Source organism: Alligator mississippiensis, chromosome 4, assembly GCF_030867095.1.
Source record: "Alligator mississippiensis isolate rAllMis1 chromosome 4, rAllMis1, whole genome shotgun sequence".
NCBI classification, from domain to species: domain Eukaryota; kingdom Metazoa; phylum Chordata; order Crocodylia; family Alligatoridae; genus Alligator; species Alligator mississippiensis.
The window spans coordinates 137,272,928-137,295,416 of record NC_081827.1 but is presented as its reverse complement, the minus strand read 5'-3'; the positions used below and the strand labels follow the sequence as shown (position 1 = coordinate 137,295,416).

Below are 22,489 nucleotides of genomic sequence, written 5' to 3'. Positions count from 1 at the left end.
AACACTCTTCCCTAAAACAGGGTCATCTGCATTGTCGCTTCTATTTCAAATGCAGACTGACTGATGAACAGAGCAGCCACTCAGGGCATATATAGCTGAGCACTATAGGAGGAAACTTCCATTATTTCTGTTCCTTTTGGGAAATGGTATGCAGGGGTTCAAATTTGTTGCCAGAGGTTTTCTTTTTCTTATTTGCTTTATCATTACTCTCCAACTTTAGTCCTAGGGCAAAAACCTGACTACTGGCATGCTCTGAGCTGATTTAAATAATATGTCCACAGAGGTGGAACTGCAGACTAGGAGGCCTAAAAAGCACAAGCTGGAAATTGTTAACAAACTTGGTCTTCTAGCTCACTGTGTATGGCATGGCTAGACATGAGTTGGGGCTGGAAGGGATAGAGAACCATATTTTGTTAGCATAAGTTATGACTATGATTCCAGTTTCATTGTAGAGTTGGCCTCTGGAGTGAACAGACTTGCCCTGTTGGTGTTAACTTCCCTATAACTCATGCCCCAATCTCACACATACATTGTTTCCCGGTACTGGTCTAGCCAAGCACTATTTGATCTAATTGTTTTGAATTGCAGCAGATTTCCCATACCTTAGATAATAGTAACAGTCATTTGTCGTCAACACTCCTGCATTTTCAGATGTCCAAGAATACCTCTGTTTTTCTTCAGTTCTTTAGTACCACCATTTGGATGAAACCTTGTCAGTTCAGTTAACATCTGCTGTGTACATAAGTCACTACTGTAGGCATATCATACACTGAAGTAGTAAATAAAATAATGCTGACTTACCTAGCAAAACTAAGCAAGCTGGGAGACCCAGGTTCAATTTACTTAAATTTTTCCCTTGAGTAGCAATGTTGTCATAAAGACTAGAACAAATTTTAGAGTTTATCAGAAACGCTCTTTCCTCATGTTAATAATCCAGCAGAATTGGAAGGAATCCCATTGGTCCACCTTGGCAGAAATAGCAATAATAGTTTCAATTAGGGGAGACTGAGGTCCTTAATGGATGAGCACATGTGTTTGCGGTGTGAGGGGAGGTGGGAATGGAGGGCAATAAACTTCAAATCTTGGGCCTAAGAACCTTCCGAGAAAGTAATTGAAGTAGAAATTAATTAGTTGATTTCAATGAAAAAACCCTCTTTTGATTTGATTTTGGTTCCCAAATCTACATGACCTTTAATTCTTCTTCTCTCTTGTGAATCCAGGCCAAATACAGAATGGGGTATGGGTTCTCTGGAAGAAAAAAATGTGACCTGTAGATAACAACTATACCATAATGCACAGGGGAGCTAAAATAAGCTTTGTGTGCATGAATTTGTTTTGATTACAAGTGTAAAGTTGGGGGAGAAGGGGAGAGAGGGGGGACACAACATGAAGTCTGATGGAGGCATACAGGGGCAGGTATATGATACAGCCATTTTAAACTCTGTGCATAACTAACTTCCAAAACTAGCTGTACTTAAAATATATAGAAGCTAAGAAACAATATTGTATGTCCAGGTTTGTCTGCAATGATTGAAAAACCCCTGGGATTGTGCAGTTGTCTGTGGATGATTTCATGTAATATCCTCATAATTGAATGACGTTTCACAATCCCAACACTATTTTCAGTACCTGTGAACATCCTGGTGACTGAGGTTTTGATGATGTTTCCTGGTCCAGAGGTCAGCAACATAATAGCTTATTTATGGCAAGGCAGCCAAGTTGCATCCTGTGGTAACACCCAGTCAAGTTGCTGCATTCCTTTAAAGCATAAATCACAACTTTGAGCTGTGCAGAAAAATAACATTTGTGTTTTGTGGAAAAATTGAGGGTTTGGCTTTTTAAGTCTCTAGTGAAGAGTAAAATGGAAGGAGAAGCCCTTTGTTATCTTTTAAGTAAACCATGTAATTTCTCAGACTGCCACAGACCCCATCATACATGTGGCCCAGTGATTTGGGCTACCACCTGGGACATGGGAGACCCAATGCAAGCTCCTACATAGCTTCACCTGATTCAGAATAGGGGTTTCAGTCTGGCTCTCCCCATCCCGCTAGGCCAAGCCTACTAGGCTACTATCTATTCTGGGATATTTCTCTTATGTATGTTCTGACCAAGTGTTTTGAGATACTTGAGAACCATCAAAGTGTATGTGCTTGGAACAGCATTTTGAAAGAATGTGATGATTTTTTTTTCATTAATCCACCCTTGCCGCAATCTTTTGAAGTTCACTACTGATGAGTCACCTCCCTATGACGTGTTATGCCAAGGGCAGAATGAACACCTACCTGGAAATTGGTAGATTGTTTTGTTATCACAAGTCACTAAAAGGACCCAAACTGTTTGCCCCGTGTTTCTTAAAAAGGTGTCTTTTATGTAGTTATACAAATGTGGGATTTTTAGGGTCTTTAAAGAGAAACTTGGTGATTGTAGTTAGTGTTTTGGGGTTGTTTGTTTTTTTTGCTGAGAAGCGGTTAAGTGAATCAGTGAGAAAGAAAAAAAAGTGTTAAGTCTATGAAGTGTCCTACCTTTAATTAGCACTCATTTTCTTTCTGAACCAGAGACATTTTAATAGTATGTGCTGTTTTAAACATTCATAATTTAGTCCTATTCTAATCAATTAAGCTAATGACACTTTCTCATCTGCACAGTTTGTCTTTTCTCATTTTGTTTCTCAGTGTTTTACCCATCCAAGCATTCTGCCTAGCTCAGGGGTTCCCAATCTGTGGTACATATATCACCAATGCTCTGCAACTTGTCAGCGGTACACATTAACAGATTTATTATAATTACTTTATGACAAAAATTTGCTGGTGGTACTTAAGGTTGTATCGTTTTAAATTGGTGGTGTGCAGTCTGTCAGAGTTTGGGAACTGCTGCCCTAGCTCATTTAAGGGCTCATGCCAAGCCCATTGTAGCCAGTGGAAAGGCTCCTAATATTTTTCCAGGTTCTGAATTGGGCTTTAAGCCTTGGCAGGCAGTGGGAAATCCAAATTTTGAGTAAGGCAAGGTGGGGGGGAAAAGAAGAAAACCCCAAAAGTGTGGGGTTTTCTTTATTTGTGTTGATTTTAGAAAGTAAGCATAATTTAACAAGTTCCATCCATGGGGTTTGGGGGAGGGTATTTATTTATTTATTTTTGCACTATCATAACAAGATTGAGGGGGAGGCCATAACTTCCCTCCTGCTCTTGTTTTATAAAAGGACCTTACAGCAACCTTTCTATGGAGGAAAAACAGTTGTCAGTCAGTATATAGGCAAGGTTTAGCTAGTTCCTCATGATCTGCTATAGTAATTTTCCCAGTACTTTGCACTCTAAAACAATATGTATTCCACTACGTCTGAATATACTGAAAAGCAATAGTGGCATCTTGCCAGAAAGCAGTGGGGTACTGGCAAATAGATAAACAGAATTTTATTAATCCAGCAACTGCTTATGTAAAAGTCTGGTATTTTTCTTGTGCTGGTAAATGCAACTCTGTTCTCTCAAGAGCATGAAACAAATGTATTTTTTTTTCTAAGGCATTTTATAAAAGTGTACCTTCTTTCCCACCCCACCCCCCACCTCTTCCGCCCCAGAATTGATCTTGCATTTATATGTTTGTGTGTGTTTAAATAATTTTGTATTTCTCTCCAATTAGTAGAATACCCACTGCTGTGGGATTTCTCAGTGCTAACAAGAAGTGGTCTGTTGCTGAAATAGAAGCCTTGTACACACCAATTTATGAATCGGTTTGAATTTATGACCTTATTTAAATTTTTTTTTCTTACTCCTGGCCTGATTCTGCAAGGTGTTGAAGTGTTTTCTACAAGGTTCAGTGCTCCTTCAACTCCGCTTGCCATCGATGAGATTTAAAAGCACTTGCCCAACTGGGACCTGTTTTAATGCTTGGAGAATAATGTATGTGCCACTGCAGACCCTGCTTTTTGGCTGAGAAGTCTGCAAGTAAACCCTTGCCTTGCTTGGATCTCGGTACAGGATTGGGGCCTTAAGCTGTGTATTTAACCCAAAGGATATTTCCATACCTGATCCAGAGTGGGAAGGAAATGTATGCAGCAGGGAGGGGGTGGAGGGCTTGCATGAGTCTTAGCTCACCCTGGAGACTCAAAGATCTGGCAGTGGTGGCAGCAACTGCTGTGGCGTAGGGTTACAGTACCTTGAGTATGACAGCCAACCACATAGGGACTCAGGGCAGCTGTGGTGGGCTTGGGCTCTTGCTGTAGCACAGATTTCCCACACACCAGCTGTACAAATGCTTGTGGAATAAGCTCCCTGGGGGGCACCATTCTAGTGCCCCTCTAAATCTGCGCTTGGGCCTGGTGCCCTCCTTGCCCACCCATAGATACACTACTGAGCCCTGTAATGAATAGCTATAGGAAGAAATCAAGGAAGATTTTGTTTTTAACCAAATATTAAAGATTGTGTGTGTTCAGACTGCTTCTAATGAGGCTTTACTCCAAACATTTGTGCAAGAATGAATGCTTTGGAGTTCATGGAGAAATTCAGATGTTCAATTTGTGTCCCCACTAAGAAGAGCTATTTACAATGGGTCTTTGTCTGTCTCTGTGCATGTATAAGGGGATGGTTACTTTTATTTCATTCTCTTCCTTTTCAAATACAGTAAAATCTATTTAATTTGTCACTCCAAGGGGTTATGTAATAATGAATAACTATCTGTGAGCGACCATTAATCAGTAGTTAGTCTTTTCATTGGTTGTGAGATGAATTAGTCATTCATGAAAGATTTGTCATCATTATTTCACTATATTTTGGTTTGCATATTTTAAATACAGAAAGAATGACTGTTGACATTTAATATAAAGGGAAACAATACGATTTATTGTGAGCAGGCAGATAAATTCAGAGTGCTTGCTATATAAGAATCATATGATTACAGAAGAGTCAAATAATGAAAGATTTCTGCTTTTCACTCCTATCTGTACTCACTGCAAAAATAAAGGGTAGGTCAGCCAAATGGAACAGTTGATTGTCTGTCTTGCAGAGTCAAAAAGAGTTGAGGAGTGTCTAATACTTTCTGAGCATCAGGTAACTTGACATTTGCCATGAGAGACATCTGGCTCTCTCTTCATCAGTCATCACTAACTTCACTGTCATGGTTGCTATAATTTCTTTTGCCTTGCATTGCTGCAACCATATCCTTATCGGATTATTGTTCTGTCACTCAGATGCATTAAAAAAATTAAGATTACCTGGTGTAAGATTTGAAGGCCAGATGCCTAAACCTTGAAGATGTGCATATTTCATCTGTTCATCCTAATGTTGGTGTCTGGTGTTCAAGGAATTGCAGATGACAGTTAATCTTGTGGCATCCATAATGAGCAAGTTCCTCTGTGGTACCCAGAAAGAGGCTAAGTGACCTGCTCAAGGCCACACAGGATGTCATTGGCAGGGCAGGAAATGGAAGCCAAGTCTCCCTCACTTGCCATTGAGCCATCCTTTTTGTTAGCCTAATGCTATGAATACAAGCTAATTCTAGCTGACATGCAGATGATTTGCTGGAGTTGCACTTTGTTACTGAGGGATATTTCACAATTTTACTGACCTAAAACAGTTCCTCAAATAACAGGAACGTTAGACTGTAAACCCAAATGCAAGCTACAGAATGCAGTTGCTTGTTGGGCAGGTTTTGTTGTGCTGATTAGGGCATATTATGTTCATTTTGCAGCACTGTTCATTCACTGTGGGTGAGTTGCAGTGAACTCTGAGTATATGTTCTAGGGATTCCAGAAGCAGTGTAATCTGAGAGAGATTGGAAAGTCACTGCTCAGGTAGGGCAGTAATGGGAGGACAAGTTGAATCACTACAACTAAAATGTTCACTACTCAGCCATTTAAATGTGTTCTGAGTGAAGCGATTTGGGTTCATTCAGTCTCTAGTCTTGGTTTGAGCCTAATTTGCTCCAAAAAGGTGTTTTAGCTTGCACTTATGCTATCTGTAGTGTCCCTCAGACAAGTGCTCCTGTTACTTGAGAAGAAACAGTGCTTGACATGATAAATTTCTACAGGGCAGACATGGACCAGTTCATTGATGCATAGGGCTTATCCTGAAAATGGGATTCTGTTATCTCCTCTTTCAGTCATATTCTCCAACCAGAAAAGTGGATAAGTTTATGAAGAGTGGACAACTACAAATGCACTCTAATGGGATATTATTAACCTTTTTACTGTACCAGTTTTAGAATTTGAAGTGTCTAAGTTTTACGTTTCTCTAACAAACTCTAAAAAAAAAACTTTTATGTTTCTCTAACAAAATCATACTCCTTTTATCTAAATGTAGTAACATGCTACAGCACATCCAACTAAGTTTTCCACTGAAAACTAATGCTACTACTTTAAGGCAATATCTCTTCATTATATTCTGCCACAAGGTCAGATTATGCCAGTGGCAACAAAAGTTTGCAATTAAGACTGGTTACATTTGCCTGAATAAAAGATAATAGTACGAGCAAGACTGTTGGCATAGACAGATACAGCACTTGCAAATAATACCCCAAAGCTGTTTGGAAAGTGATGTTTCAGGTGTATATTAATTAAAGATGTAATAGTCCTATGGAGCATAAGAGTGAACTGATCATGTTTTTAAATGCTGTGTACTACTCACTCTTACAGTCTCCCCCGTTGTTTTTTCTCCTCCCCTCTTTCCCCCCCCCCTCCTTTCCTGTAGGCACTTAGTCCAGTGCAAATCTGGTGGTCTGGAGCAAAGGTAAAGAATGATGTAATGCAGTGGCAGCCCAAAAGCATCTTTTGTCTGAATTGTGAAATGGCTACTCCATAGTCATCTCCTGATGAATCAGAAGCGAGAGGCTGCTTTGTGAAATGAGTCCTTTGTAACGGCACATCAACTGCAAGCAGAAGGAGACATTCATTTGGAGGGCTCTTTCTGAAAATGAGTTTAACTTTTCTTTTGCCAGTCACTACCAGCATGACCTCATACACTTCCAGTACAATAGGGTGGCTAAGCCTTTGAGTACACAGCCATTACATCATCGCTGCAAATTAGAGGGAGGTGGTAAGAGGCCTTATTGTTGTCATGGCCGATGAGATGATCAGGACTCAACTTATTCTTGCCGAGAGGTTGGTGGCTTTGCTAGAAAGTGGCACAGAACAATTGCTTCTGATTGATAGCCGCCCCTTTGTGGAATACAACACATCCCACATCTTGGATGCCATCAATATCAACTGTTCCAAGCTTATGAAGCGGAGGCTGCAGCAGGACAAAGTGCTGATTACAGAGCTAATTCAACACTCGGCAAAACACAAGGTAAGGGTTCTTGCTTTTGCTTTACTTAAGGCTGGGGGGAAATAAGAGGTTTCAATCAGTTTTTTAAACCACTGTGAGACACAGTGAGTCATAATGAATATATTCAGTTTTTGAGGACTTTGTTTACTTCCAAGTGGCCACAGTAAATATTAGAGGGGAACTTCTTCAAATAATTGATTTAATATTTTCCCATTTATCTATTAATAATGCATAGTATGTTTTAACAATTTAAGATTATTCCAGTAAAAAAGTAATGTATTTTCTTTTCCTTAAAGGCTGTAATCAGTTTTGCATTGGATGATCTTTTATGCCTATCTAATTCAGATGCAAAGATGTTCAAAGTTTAACCTGCAAAATTGCAGCAAATACTAATGTAAGAGAGATGAACACAGACATCCAGTTGCTTAACAAGAGTAGTGTTAGCAAAAGATAGAGGACAACTACGTTCTGTACTGTCAAGCCTTTTTAGTAAGGTCTCCCAGAGTAGGAGGGATTGCTTAGTCAAGGGATATTCTTTTTGTAAAGGTTTCATGGTCCAATATGGAAGAAAATTGCTTATCTACAAAAAAAAAAAAAAAAATCCCCACACCTTCTGGTTAGTGTGCTTTAGATTAAAAAAAAAATCATTGTTAATAATGAAAATTTTAGAGTTATGATACTTGGGGAATATAAGTCTAATTTAAAATGGATCTATATATGGATATTGTTTATAAGGTATGTCAGTGCTTGTTTCCACTATTTTGGGTGGCAGTGAAAATCTGGACATAAGAATTCTTTTGTTGTTGTCTGTTGGTTTGAAGCTTTGTATGGGGTTTAGTTTGGGAAAACAGTTTTTTCGAAAAATGTTCAATATGAAGAGGGCTTTTTTTATAGGTGGTTAATTTAATTTATTTTTTATATGGCCTTTGGAAGTTTGCAGTCTCTTCTACTGCTTGGGACACAAGGATGGGGAGAGGAAACTAAAATTTGGTTTTTGCATTCAAAAGTAAAACCTGAATTTCAGGCACTATAAACTTTATTTTTTTCCTTAAGTGACCTAAAAATTTGAGTTGGTGATATCATACAGCAGGCTCCAACCCTGGGCAGATATTTGATTTGCATATGCATGAAAGGATGGTTTGGTCAGGCATTTTAATAAGTGTAAAAAATACCAGGTGGCTTCTGTATAAACTGTATGTAGAATCCAGAGATTTGGGCTACTGTAAAGTAAGCAAAGAACCTCTAAATGTGATTTATTTTTATTATTTATTTATTTATTTATTTATTCATTCATATTGGGGCTCCCAGGGCTGAATTATGACATGCTTGGGACCTAAGCTATGTCAAGTTTAAAAGGTCCCATAGCATTGCCAAATCCAGCACTTCCCCTGCCACTTCAGGACCTGCTGCCGCTCACCCTCCCCCAGTCCGCCAGCCCAGAAGTGGCGGGGGAACCTTGCACATGCCTGCCACCGCCTCCATTAAGCACCCCATGCCGCTGCTCTGCGTGTGGCTGGTTCTCCGGGACTGGCTGCCACTGCCTACCCACCCCTCCCCAGCTCTGTAACTGGCTGTAGTGCCAGTTTAAAAAAACTTGGTATTTTCAAATTTCCGGCACATTCGGTTCCGAGTATGCTGGATTTATGAGGTTTTACTGTTTTGTATTTAGAGGCCCCTCATAATGTGAGGCCTTAAGCTGTAGCTTACTTAGCTTGTGTCTAAATCCGGTACTGGTGGTCCCTTTCCCTCCCACCCCCATCTTTTCTGTCATCTGAATATCCACTTATTTGTGTTTCAGATTGAAATTGATGGCAAACAAGAGGTGGTGGTGTATGACCAAAGTTCAAAGGATGTCGCCTCGCTTTCATCTGACTGCTTTCTTACTGTGTTGCTGGAGAAACTGGAGAAGACTTTCAGTTCTGTACACCTGCTTTCAGGTATGATGCAAAAATATCATGTGAGAATGGGGAAGAAAAGAGGGTGCACGCTTACTTCTGCAGCAACTTCAGTGTAACACCTGAGTTCTGTATTCACTTTTTTTTACTATTGAGTGCTCTGTGTGTACATGTGTACAACGTACTTGAGCATCACTGGAAAGCTAAAGGGCCTGACCTGAGGCTCTTCCCACCAGTATGGCTGTATAAATGAGAACTCAGCCCTAGGTCATCCCTCCTTTTTTCCCTCTACCCCTTGCCCCCTTAAGCACCTCCAACAGCCTAACATCCTTGAACCTGAAGCAGCATAAAGAATGCAGTTACCTGCTTTTTCAAGCTTTGTAATGAGGTGGGTCCTGTATATTCCATTCTAGTTACCTTGTTATCTTCATCTCTTCAACTGAAAGAAAAGAGTTTGTAGGAGAAGGGTCCTCCAATGTGGGACAGGTTTGGAAGATCGTGGGCAGGAAGAAAGCATCACAGAAATCTCCCCTCTTCAAAACACAGGAAGAGAACAAAGAAAGCCAAAACGGTGCTTTTATCAACTGACACAAGTATTGGAGGGGATAGATATACAGAAGAGATAGAGGGTTAAAATGATGTAGGAGAAGCAATGGAATGAAGTACATGGTGGGGGAGGAAAGGGAAAGGTGTTCTAAATAAATTGCATGCAAGATTTTTCAGTTACTTCATCTAGTGGCAGTAGGGAATCTAATTTGGTTGCCAAAAAAAAACAGATAATTTTTTCCCCCATGTCCATTTGAAAGTTGGAGTGTGGGGATCAGCTGGAGTATGGGAATTGGAGATGGATTCTCCTGTTGCTCTGGATGCAGTGAAAAGTTTCTTCTGTTCTTGAGGCAAAATGAAAGTGTGTAAAGGCAAAATCCTGCTCTCAAACAAGTGCTTTTACCTTTTGGTGGAAGCTGTACCAATATATGCAGAAGAGAATTTTTAAGCATGGTATGTGCAGAGGCAACCTGAGCAGGGTGTGGAGCCCAGGGCAAATCAGCCCATGAGGGGCCCCAGCCCCGGCCCTGGAGAAGCTGCCGCCAATAGGTAGGGGTAGCGAGCAGCTGGACGTGGAGCCACCACTCCACCTGGCTCCACACTGCCGCTCCTCTGCCTGGCTCCGTGGGGCCCCCCAAAGTGTGGGGCCCAGGGCAGTCTGCCCAATTTGCCCCCCCCCTTCTTCCCCCCAGTATGTGGACGCTGCTAACAATTCTTACACTCCTCCAAATATGCCCCTCCCTCCTCCTGCCTTGGCTATTTTATTAAGAATAATGCTTCTGGGCTGTAGGACCATAAACTAAAGTTTAGTAGTTCATGTATATGGAACACACAAGAAGCAGGGACAGACAGACGACGGTCTGAGTTCCCTGGAGAGTGTCGAAATATAGGGCCAATAATTTATTAAAATCAAAACTGTATTTTTTTTTTTATTTATTTATTTATTTATTTATTTTTTTTAGTTTTCAAAATGGACCTATACAGAAATATGTCACATGGCCTCATGAAATACCTTTTTACTGATCAAATGTTGCAAATGTCTAACTTTTTCAACTGGCTGCCTGAGGGCTTTCAATAACAGCCTAGGGACTGGGCTGAGGCCCTGGAGAGGCAGGTGAGGGAACTCCAGGCAGAGGTTACCACTCTGTCCAAATTTGCAGGTGATACCAAATCATGGAGTAAAGTTAACACACTAGAGGGTAGGGAACGAATCCAGGTGGATCTGGACAGGTTGGAAAAGTGGGCAGAACAGAATAGGATGCAGTTCAACAAGGACCACTGCAAGGTGCTGTACTTAGGGAGAGAGAATAATCAACAGCATGCTTACAGGTTGGGGGCAGACCTTCTCAGCAGCACAACAGCAGAAACAGATCTCGGAGGCACTGTTGACACCAAAATGAACATGAGTCGTCAATGTGACTAAGCAATCAGTAAAGGTAACTGCACTTTATTATGTATTAGCAGGTGCATGACAAACGGGTCCCGGGAAGTGATACTTCCCCTCTGTGACATTGGTCAGGTCGCAGTTGGAGTACTGCATCTAATTTTGGGTTCCACACTTCAAGAGAGATGTGGACAACTTTGAGAGGGTTCAGAGGAGGGCCACTTGTATGGTTAGGGGCTTGCAGGCAAACCCCTACGAGGAGAGATTGAGGGCCCTGGATCTCTTCAGCCTCCGCAAGAGAAGACTGAGAGGTGACCTTGTTGCTGCCTACAAATTCATTGGGGGCAAGGGGGGAGCAGCAAGGAATAGGAGATGCTCAGTTTGCCAGGGCACCCCTCAGAATAACTAGGAACAATGGCCACAAACTGGTGGAGTACAGATTTAGGTTAGATATCAGGAAGAACTCCTTCACAGTAAGGGTTGCCAGAATCTGGAATGGGCTTCTGTGGGAGGTGGTGCTCTCTCCTACCTTGGGGGTCTTTTAAGAGGAGGCTAGACATGCACCTGGCTGGGGTGATCTGACCCCAGCGCTCTCTTGCCCAGGACAGGGAGTCAGACTTGATGATCTGCTAAGGTCCCTTCCAACCCAAACATCTATTATTATTGCTTCACGCCACAAAACTAAGTATTCACATGTTATAGTCCCAGAGGGAAGCTTTACCAGATTCTTCCTCCTGGAAGAGCCATGCATCACCATAATAACCAAGCGACAGATCACTTGTGAGAAGCCTAAAAGAGGCAGCCAGAGGAGCTAAGAGAAATTTATGAAGCTTCTCCAGAATCCTCAAAGTGAGAGGGTATCTTGGACAGGGGGGAAATTAGGTGTTCAAATTCTATGGAAACTGCCCTCTCTGGCTATCTGCTGTGGGTTTCCAGCTGTTATCTTAACTCCAGTATCATCTGCAGTGAGGACACAGTAAAAGTTAGTGCTGTTTCCAAAGCAACATTAACTCCAACATGTAATATGTGTGAAAAATGGGTGCCAGAAGGAGTCAGATTCCTGATTCTGTCCCCATCCCAAATCCCATGGAGAAGACTCTTTAGAGAAGCAGCCCTCCTACTTCTGACTCTTCTGCAATAATAACAGCGTGTCAGAGCAGGCTCGATTTTTAATCAATTCTGCTGGAGCATGTTAATTGGCATGTTCCAGCAGCCTCGGCGTCTCATGTATTCAGCATCTCCGCACTTCAAAATGGAGGTGGGGGTGCTTTAAATAAAGCTCGTCAGACAAGCTTTAGTTTACCCCGCAGCCATTTTGAAGCACAGGACACTGAATACACAAGACGCTACAGGCGCTTTAATTAGTGGCTCTCAGGAAGCGCTCTAATTAAAGCACCCCTCCTCACCACCAGAGCGTGTATAAAAGCACCTTACGTGAGCAGGACAAAAATCACTTACCGGCCATGTTTGTGGTAGGAAGAAGGGTTTGGGTCTAGCATGTGTTAATTATTTCTTCAAACTAAAATATGCTGTTAAGTACTAACACATGCTAGCTGACCAGGATAAATCTAGGCTTTCTCCCATCAGCATACAGGGAGGGAACATAGCTAAGGCTATAAAGTTGTCCTATCTAGGTAGGTAGGGATAACCTTTGTGGTGGCAAAAACAAATGCCATCTATAGAAATATGGTAGATTTAAGAAATGGGAAATTTACAACGCGCACTAGTTATCCTAATCTGCTATTTCAGGAAAGATTGCACAGGTAAGATGAGCTGTTTATTCATCTAAATATACACTAAGTTTTTTTTATTCATGCTGTGCTGCAGTGTTTCCATTCCCATATTCAATTTTCTCCTTTTTTTTAATTCTGACATTAGAAATATGTTGCACAGTCTATGCAGATTTACTTCTTAGTTCCTTAAAAAAGGTAGGTGTTTTATGCAAGTGACAGACAAAGCTATAGATATCGTGTGGGGAAAACATAATCTTGGAAATATTGTTTTTCCTGCTCTGGAATATGGAGTAGTTTAAGTATGAGCCTCTAGGGATGAAAATGTGCCTCTTTTTTGCCTTGAAACTTAGTGCAACATTTTACTTTACTTTTAGAAGTAAAAAATCCTTTCTGTAGCTTTGCTGATGCCCTGCACTATCAAAGCTTGGATAAAATTTGTTATCTTAGCAAGCTGATAACCTCCTTGTAAAATGTTTATGGGCAGTAATGGGCTCAGGGGTCAATGCACCATGCAGAAAGAAAAAAAACTTTGGACTTCGATTTTTCTCTAAGTCACTGTAGATGGTTTAAATAACAGTGACCTTAAATAAATATGTTTCAGGAAAGAAAAGCTTCACCTGCCCCACCCCCGCTGAGATATTATAATGAGAAATTAACAGAATTCTGGAAGTCCTGGGTCTGATCCTACCCTTGCTAAATTGCTCCTTTCCTCTGTTTTAGACTGTTAAGCAAGGATGGGCAATTATTTTGGCTAGACGGCCGTTTAACTAGTTTTTTGTGAGCTGTCAAGCGCCACACACACAATCTTTCAGAAGATATCATTTTAACAAATTAAAGCTAAAAAAAATTCATATACTAAAAATCAAACCCCTATTTCAAATTCTAACTTAATTTAAAAAAAAAAAATTTTTTCTCCTGATTTTTGTTTTTTGAGTAGCATATATAGAGGCGATTGTATAATAGTACAAAATAAAGTCTTACTTTTTTGTGGGGGGGGAGCTGTGTGGAGGGCATATGGCAGGGTATGTGAATGTGTGTGGGAGGAGGGTGCGTGGGGATGTGGGGGGAAGCAGAGTGGGTGGAAGGCATCCAGAAGCTGGAGCCGGAGGTGTGTGTGCTGGGGCAGGAGCCTCCCAGCTGCAGCTCCTTTTTCCCCCCTCCCCCACCTTGCTTGGCTGGGCATTCGCTGCCTGGCACACATTCCGCGCCCCCCCCCCCCCCCCCCCCCGGCTTCCCCACATTACCTGCTGCTCAGAGCAGCACAGCAGGGGTAGGAGGAGGAGCCACTGGAGGCAGGGGGAAGCAAGCAGTCCCTGGGTGGCTATGGCAGTAGCCGTACCAGGAAGCTGTGCATGCTGGCCGAATTGGTGCTATCTGGGCACAGGGTGGGTGCGAGCAGGTGCAGGTAGAAGCATGGTGACTTGGGCTGCCCTGGGCAGGGCTCGGCCCCATGCAGTGTGTTGCAGGGGCAGCCACAAGCCAGATGCAATCAGTTGGTGGGTGTCCGCCTGTAGGCTGGATCCAATCAGTTGGTGGGCCAGATCTGGCCTGCAGGCCATATTTTACCCACCCCTGCTGTAAAGGTACACTCTACTTTGAAGCTTGTGTTTTGTTTGGGGTTTTTTTTTTTTCCACTAAAGTTACATATGTAAAACTCCTTAAAGGGCCCCTATCAATTAGTGTGAGCTCTTAATTTGACTTTATAAAGCTATTTATAATCTGGTGGGGACATGTTCTCTGGCCTTTAAATATCTTTTGTCTCTCTGAATTTACTACTCTGCCCATGATATTGAAATTAGTCTTTTAGGAATTAAATCTATTCCCATTCTCAGTGGCACAACTCCCACTAAGTTAAATAGAAAAAGGAAAAAATAAATAAAGGAATGCAGGCTGATCATCCTGTCCCTCCATGTTGAAAAGGTATCACAGAGCACTTTTCCTCGGCTATTGTAGAGGTGTTGACTTCTGCTCTGCAGGAACAGTTAGCTGAAGAACACTGCTGGCATCATCAGTAACACTAAAGTATTAAACACAACAGTAAACAAAAAGAGTCTTGATTAAATTTCAGCTCTGTTGGGCCCAAAGCTACATATTGTGTTTCATTTGGGAGCTTTCCAAGGTCCCCGCTTGGTTGACTTGTTCCTGCAGTGTTAAGTACATATGTCCTTGTACTAATTCAGATTGTGCCTCTAGTAAAAGTGACACAGAGGTTTTTGGTTTTATTGTGAGTGCTGCATTGGAGTCCTTGCAGGTATTTCAGGATAGAGGGGAAGAGTTAAGTTAAACAGATGCATATATATTTTTTCCCTTACTTTCCGAACCTCCCATGCCTTGGAAACTTCGTGTGATTATGGAAGTATTGCACTGTGTGCGTCACAGAATCTAAAGCCAGAGTTCTTTGTTCTCAAATACATGTGGAATCCTAATGCATATATAAAAAGGATTTAATTTTTCAGTTCTGGAACACAGAAGCAGTGCCACTTATTTCACTGTGTGGAACACTTTTGCTTATGGGTAAATTACAAGGTCCACTTGTACTCTTTCCATCAATCGTTGACTTGTCACTTGGACCTTATGCCTCTAAGACCCACTTTTGTAGCCATCCCGTAAAGAAAATGACCAATATAAAAAATTTGCATAAATTGAAAATGAATGTAATATATCTAAACCCTGGTTTTGGAAGAACATTTAACACTGTAGGGGAGAACTATGCTTTGGACATGATGCAGACTACAATGTGAAGAAGTTTAAGCAAAATCAAGGCCTCCGTGAATTAAATTGTACACTCAAATTAAGTCTCAAGTTCTCAAAAGCGTCACCTCATTCTTGTGCCTCGGGTCTCAAGGTATAAAATGTGCATGCCTCCATGTGTTCCCTTTACCAGAGGCACAATTTGAATTAGTAGGAAATATATACTTTAAACATCTAATGAAGATATATGATTGGATAAGATTATCAAGGAGAAGCATGAAAAGAAATATAGTAATTTGATATTCAGTGAAGGGCCCTGCTTGTGTGCCACAAATGATGTGTGGGGCTACACACTGAATGAAGCAAGGTCCCATTGAAAAAACAGCATATGCACAAGGGAGCCAAATTTAGGATTGTACAAATATTTTTTTCCTGGAAATTCTTTACCATTTTTTGATTGCAAGCTTAATCCTAAAATAGGTTTCAGAATTTTTAACACGGACAAAAGAATATGCTGTTTTCATGTTCCAATTTTCAGAAATAGCCAAAGTGTTTGTTCTTCAAACTCTTCAAAAAGTCAGTTGGAGACTTGATAGCCCAAATAGAAAAGTTTTAATCTTGGGATGGTTGAATTTTGGCAAAGATTCATATAACTAAAAATAAGTTTGTTTGTTTTTTTTAAATGGAAAGTCTTGGGCAGGCCTTAGCTAGATACATTGCTCCCTCAACCACCTATAATTCAGTTATTAACACAATTGGATTGTGTTAGCATCAGTAAGTTCCCTTCTCAAGGTTTGAGAATTACTGAAGTAAAATGGCTTTCGAGGTGTATGTTCTCTGCTGTAGCTTGCAGGTGATAACTATTCTCCTATTTCTCACCTGGTCCTAACCTCAGTTGAAAAACAGTGGGAACTTTCAGATTTAATTTTACCTGTACAGGAAAAGCTGAAGAGGAGCTAAAAGCCAGTAGCTTCTTTTTCATCACCAAATTTGTCACCAAGGCCACTCCACCCACTGATGGGAGCAATGTAAAAATGTGCTTAGCCTGTGGCACTTTTTTTTTTATCAGTGGCACTTACCCTTGTTCAGAGCAGAGATGGATGTCAGAGCTTCCATTGTTGTCCTCCTTGGTATTGCTGCACCTACAATATTGCAAGAACAGGGAAATATTGAGAAAAGCCTTCAGATAGATGCAGCCTGACAATGAAGTGAATGGGACCACTCATGAAGTCAGAAGACCAAACTCAGGGTGGGGGGGCAGGAGGAGATTTTGAAAGGGCACACTTGGCAGGTGTCTCTGCCCATTTAAGAGGTACCATGAGCTAGATGCATACTTGCTGGTCTTCATGTTTGCTCCTTTTTGTCTTCATTGCCAGTTCCAATATTTACTTACTTTGAAAATCAGCCCCCCAAAAGTTTGACTTGAAAGCAGAATTAACTATCAACCTTAATGTCCTCATGAAAATGGAGTGTACCACGCTTATGGTAAGATTCTAGGAGAAGAGGTGGTCTATATAAGATGTAGCAGTTGTTGTAATCCATCTCGAGTTTTGACAGATATTTACAAGAAATTGAGTAACGGTCTCTAGCAGGGTTTTTCTAAAATAGCTGTGTATAGAGATAAAGGAAAGAGAGAGTTTCATCATCATGGCGCAAAATTCCTGATACTGTACCATTTTGCATATTGGCTTCTGTTCCATCCAGGAGAACACAAAACACCAACAGACTTTCCCTATACCTGAAGAAGGGTGTTTGCGCCTAAAACCTTGCAAAGAACAATTTTTCCAACTATTTAGTTGGTCTGATAAAAGATATCACATTTACCCAAAGAACCTTGTCTGCCTATGTGTGGAGACCAACATAGGTACAACCAACACCCCTGATACTGTAGCTGTTGTTAGAAGTACAAACAAGTCTCTGAAATGAGAATGTAAAAGCATCTATATTGACTGTTCACTACCTTATTTTAATATAATGACACTTTTAACCATAAGATTCATGCAAAGTGGGAGCAGGCTTTTTATCTTTCTTACTAATCCCCTCTGTCTTTGTGAGAGCAAACTTTGACAAGTGCCAAGGTAGCCATGTTATTTCTAAAATCCAAGCATAGCCAGTTAGCCTGGAATTAATTTGGACATGTCCAAATGGTTGCTTTAATTGACTAAATTGTGGTTTAAGAGAGACTTATTTAAAGGTCAGCAAGGCAATTATGTCCAACGTTCATATTCTCTTTCTCTCTTTCTTTCTCTTTTTCTGTCAGATAGAGATATTTGCCCATTCCTGCCTTCCTTTTCATTGCCTTTGTTTGCTTAACCTACCTGTTAATCTCGTTTCAAATTAAGATTGTAAACTCTTTAGGGCAAGGAAATTCTCCTCTTACAAAGTCTGTAGAGCACACAGCACAGCAGGGGCTATGATTCTGCTTGGGGGCTTTCTAAGCACTGATGTTATAAAAATATAACCTTACAGATTTTTTTTAACTTGCTTTAAGAACTCTCAACAAACTTGGTGTGAAGGGGTGGAACTGGAAAGTGCAGGGGAAAAAATGTTTGCTGAAATGGCAGTGTTCCTAACTGAGCTCTGCTGCGTGAACTTATGTAATGGAAAATGGCAAGCATCCCTGTTCAGCTGAACTGGAATGCATGAATTGTAACGATCTGTGTAGATCTGCAGCTCATTTAAACAAAGGAGAAACATAGACTTGTAAAAGCTCAGGCGGGAGAGTTTTTACAATATTTTTCTTTTTCTTTCAAGTGGGGGAAGGAAATCTCAATAGCTTTAGACAATACAGAGGTAAAACTTTTGGAATTGGAACAGTGTCTTAAAGGTGCCACTTAAGCCACAAAACTAGCCAGTATCTAATCCTGTTTGAACCTAAGTAAAAGTCTCTGAACTGGAGATTCTGTGTACTTAGTGCTTTTATGTTAACAGTTTCATTTAATTTTTGCTGGGGCTTTGAGAGATGATAAACAAGATATCTGTACAGATTCCCCTTCCTCCCCCATCTCAGTTAAGCTCTCATTTGGAGGATCGATAGGTGTAGATAGATGTATATTTTAAATCACCTTTGTTCTTCTGGCCATTGCCTTGTGGCTAGTATTTTATATTGTTTCATGACAGCTGCAGCCAAGATTATCCAGGGTTGAAAACCAAACTGAAATAGGTTCCTTAAAAATACATAACCCAAACTAAACTACTAGCCAAACTCTGTGCACTACTTAAAATTTAATGAATGAATTAGACAAATGATCATTTTGGAATGACTTCTTTTAAGCAGGGATATTGGAGTAAGTGTGACCCTAGCAGAGAAACACAGTTCTGGGAAATGGAAACATGTTTTATCAGTCAAACAAACGTTGCAGTCTGTCTCTCTCTGCTGCCTCTCTAATGGGTGCTAGCTTGTTGGGGTCTGGCCTGCTGCCTGGGATACAGACTATATTTTCTCCCACTCCCCCAGTCTCCTGACCTAACATAAATTAAATGTATATAATCCTGGGTTTAGGAATGGTTGTATTTATTTCTTAGCTAAGGATTTGGCAGGATTGACTAACTTGCAGAAAAATGAGTCTTGTAGGATTTCTTCCCCTATCTTTTCTACATGATGTATTTGCTTCCTGGCCACTTGAAAAAAATGCAAAAGGCAAAACTTCTCCTTCCCTTTTCTCTGATTTATCTTTAAATAGTAATACAAATCTGCAGGAAAAGTAAAATGGTTGGACACTGAAAAGAAATTGAAAAGATCTGTAATGCTTTGCTTAGCGTATCATCAATATCATCTTTGGGCTCCACTAGCCGGGCATCTGCCCTGCCAAGCACAGACACGTGCTGAATTTCTCTTATACTTAAATCCAGTAGCTGTGGAAGAGATTCTTCCATGAATATTAATATATACCACATACCATTTATTTGGCTCTTGATTTTTTTTTTTTCTGTTGTGTATGTCTGTCCATCTATTAGGATGTTGTGCCAAGTATCTCACAAGGGGAATTTTTTTTTTTTTTTTGTAAAGATAATTTTTCTTTGGGACCCCATTTAGTTGGTGTGAATTTCAAATGCTTCTCTTCAAGCCACCATATTATGACATTTACAATTAATTTGGTCATCTTAATTTTGAGGAGGACACCAACATGAACTCACCAAGGTGTTAACCTCTTGCAGCTGGGGAGCTTCATATCAGTCTGTCTGTCTCTCCTTTTCTTTCCTTGGGTAAATTTCTTCTCTCTTTCCCTTCTCCTGGGTTTTGCCACCGACTCTTGTTGGAAGAGATCTGCTTTGGGCTGCCTTTCTACTTTGCTGTGTTGTTTTTATTTGACAGAAGCTCAAGAAGTGAATGAAGTGCTGTGAGGGGACTGTCTGTTTTCTTAACAATTTTTTTTTTAATTATCAGGAAGTACAATTTGGCACAAGAAAAAGTGAGGATTTTATTTGTTTGTTTTGGATGGTTTAAGGTAACTTTCCAAAAGGTACTTTCTTAAGGAATGTTTCTGTATGGGGCTCTTCATACAGTTCAGCTCATGTATGGACACTTATACCAGGAAGTAGAAGCTGAAGTGGAATGAGGCACTATTGTTCCTCAGTTAGTGGTAACACACAGACTGTAAGTGCCGTGACGCTTTAAATTCATACCCTCCCTTGCTCTACTTCATCTCCTCAGTGTAAAACAAGCACTTACTGTCTTCTGTACTTTGTCTGTGTGTTTAACCTATGTAAAAGGGCATATACCTTTCCACCACAAAGGGAAGAAACATAGAAGCATAGAAACTAAGGGCTGGAAGGGACCTTGGAAGATGGACTCCACCCCACCCTGCTCTGGGCAGGAATACTGCTGAGATCAGATGATCCCAGCAAGGTGTCTGTCCTGTCTCCTCTTGAAGACTTCCAAGGTTGGGGACTGCATCACCTCCCTGGGAAGTCTCTTCCAGATTCTGGTCACTGATTTTTATCGTGCGGTAATCTTAATGTTATAAGAGTTACTTTGCCCGATGCCAATACATCCTAGGGTCTGCTAGGATGAATTGGCATTGGGTGGTTAATTTGCATTATGGCAATATCTGGTGGCCTAAGTGAAGGATGGAGGTCCCCTTTCATTAGGAATGAATGCAATATAAAGACTGAAATAGGTTTGGAATATATGCTGAAAATACAACAGATAGGAAGACTGCTCCTCTGTTGGTGGTTACAGCTCAGGTTGCATGTGGACCGAGGCAAACTATTTTATTTTTTATTTTATTTTTATTATTAATTTTTATTTTTTTTAATTTATTTTTTTTAAAGCAGGGAGTTGAAAAAGGATCCTATAGTTGTTGTGTGGTATTTTGCCAGACTCTTCCCCCACCTATCCCCTTGCATGTGAGTAAAAGCAAATTGGAAATTAGGCTCTGGAATGGAAGGATGGATCAAAAGCTCAGTGCTACATGCAGAGACAGAGGCCAAACTGGGAAGGGCCTTAAAACTTGAAGGCACATCCTCTCTGTTTTCATGTACTAGAAAAGGGAGTATTTGAAGTAGTTAAAGACAAAGGGCCAGATTCTCATCTACTTGATATGTGCCTAAGCGCCCTTAGACATGTAAGTGCAATCCTATTTCACCCTGCTTGAATCTGAGAAGCTTTTCATGCAAAAGGATCCTTCTCAGATTTTTTTTTTTTTTTGTCTTAATTGTAACACTAAACATAAGGTGACTCTCAGAAATACATGGGGCAACAATTTCTCCAATTTTTCAAAATCCAACAATTTTTGGATTTGAGCAGGGTGGAATGAGAGCTGGTTCCAAAACTTAAGTAATGGTTTACTGCACATTTATGTGATCACTTAACCTCTATTGTATTTCATTTTCCCTATATGTAATATGGCGGTAACAATACCAGATTCACAGGGTTGCCAATTCTTAAACATGTTAAAGTTCCTCAAAGCAGTGGGGGTTATATAAATCAAGTATATTCATTCAGAACCTGCTAAAGTTCACATTTTGCTGGAATCTTTCTGGTTATCTTTCTTTGGCAATCTCTTAGATTTGTTTTAATAAAGAGCTTGCTTGAACTCCTTGCAGAATCTGCAAGGAGTCTTTTAAATAAATCAGTGTATCAAGGGTCTGAATATAGAAGGCTTCTATTTTCCAAACTTAAATGCCTTTGAGGTAGTATTTCATGTTGAACGATTTAATTGGATTTTGGAGATGACTAGTAAGTTTGAAATGATGTTATCTATATTTTGCAAGACAATATTGAAGATCCAGATGGAGACGTTAGTAGAATCTATTCCAGTGGGAGGTCCCTGGAGAAGAGAGATCTCTTGATAGCAAAACTTCCTTTCCTTTTTCCTTGTGTGAAAAGGTATTTAACAGAATTTGCATATTCATTGGAATCTGACGGGGCTGAACTGTAAGCACTTCTGCTATGGCCTGAGCTTCCAACCTCTGGATTGTCAACCATGCACCTTAGCACCATCACCACACCAGTCCCCATTAGCAAAACTGTTACGGCATATGTGGTAGCAGCCAGTAATCTTTTTAGTATGATCAATATACCTAGTTCTGACATGGAGCGACTGCTTCTAGAATTGTGAAAGTAGTTAGCTTTGTGTCCTTCAGAATTTGCCTCTCATAGTTGAACCAAAGTTGTATAGTTGGGGGTCATTTCTAGCTGAGATAATGAAGAATTTATACAGAGAAATAGCTAAAAATTAAGAGGATTGTGAAAACTTTTCATCCTGCTGGTTTTGGCTCTATTCTGTTTTCTGAGTTGGCTACGAAGGGAGTCGAAACTCCTCTAGTATCGAGATTCTTTTAATAACCATACCTTTAGGATGCTGACAATCATAAACACATGTAAAATGTATGAGGAAACTCTGCAGTGTTTTGATCAAAGGCAGGTTGTGCAGCCGCCCTTTCCAGAACCATAGCAACAGGGTAATTAGACAGGCTACCGGATCTTGGCAAGTCCCTGTAAATGGATATGGAGGCATTTAAGTGAGGAGTACTGACTTTACT

At 40.6% G+C, this 22,489-nt stretch overlaps 1 protein-coding gene across 4 annotated transcripts in view; it reads left to right on the top strand.

Annotated features, from left to right (window-relative positions):
• The window catches only part of DUSP16 (dual specificity phosphatase 16), an 83,379-nt gene that overhangs the window by 34,396 nt on the left and 26,494 nt on the right, over window positions 1-22,489 (top strand). For all 4 annotated transcript variants that reach the window (XM_019482237.2, XM_019482235.2, XM_019482236.2 and 1 more), the window contains 2 exons: window positions 6,678-7,274; window positions 9,052-9,190. In XM_019482237.2, coding sequence (XP_019337782.1) covers window positions 7,044-7,274; window positions 9,052-9,190 — 370 coding nt within the window. In that variant the 5' untranslated portion in view covers window positions 6,678-7,043. The remainder of the gene's footprint in view (window positions 1-6,677; window positions 7,275-9,051; window positions 9,191-22,489) is intronic.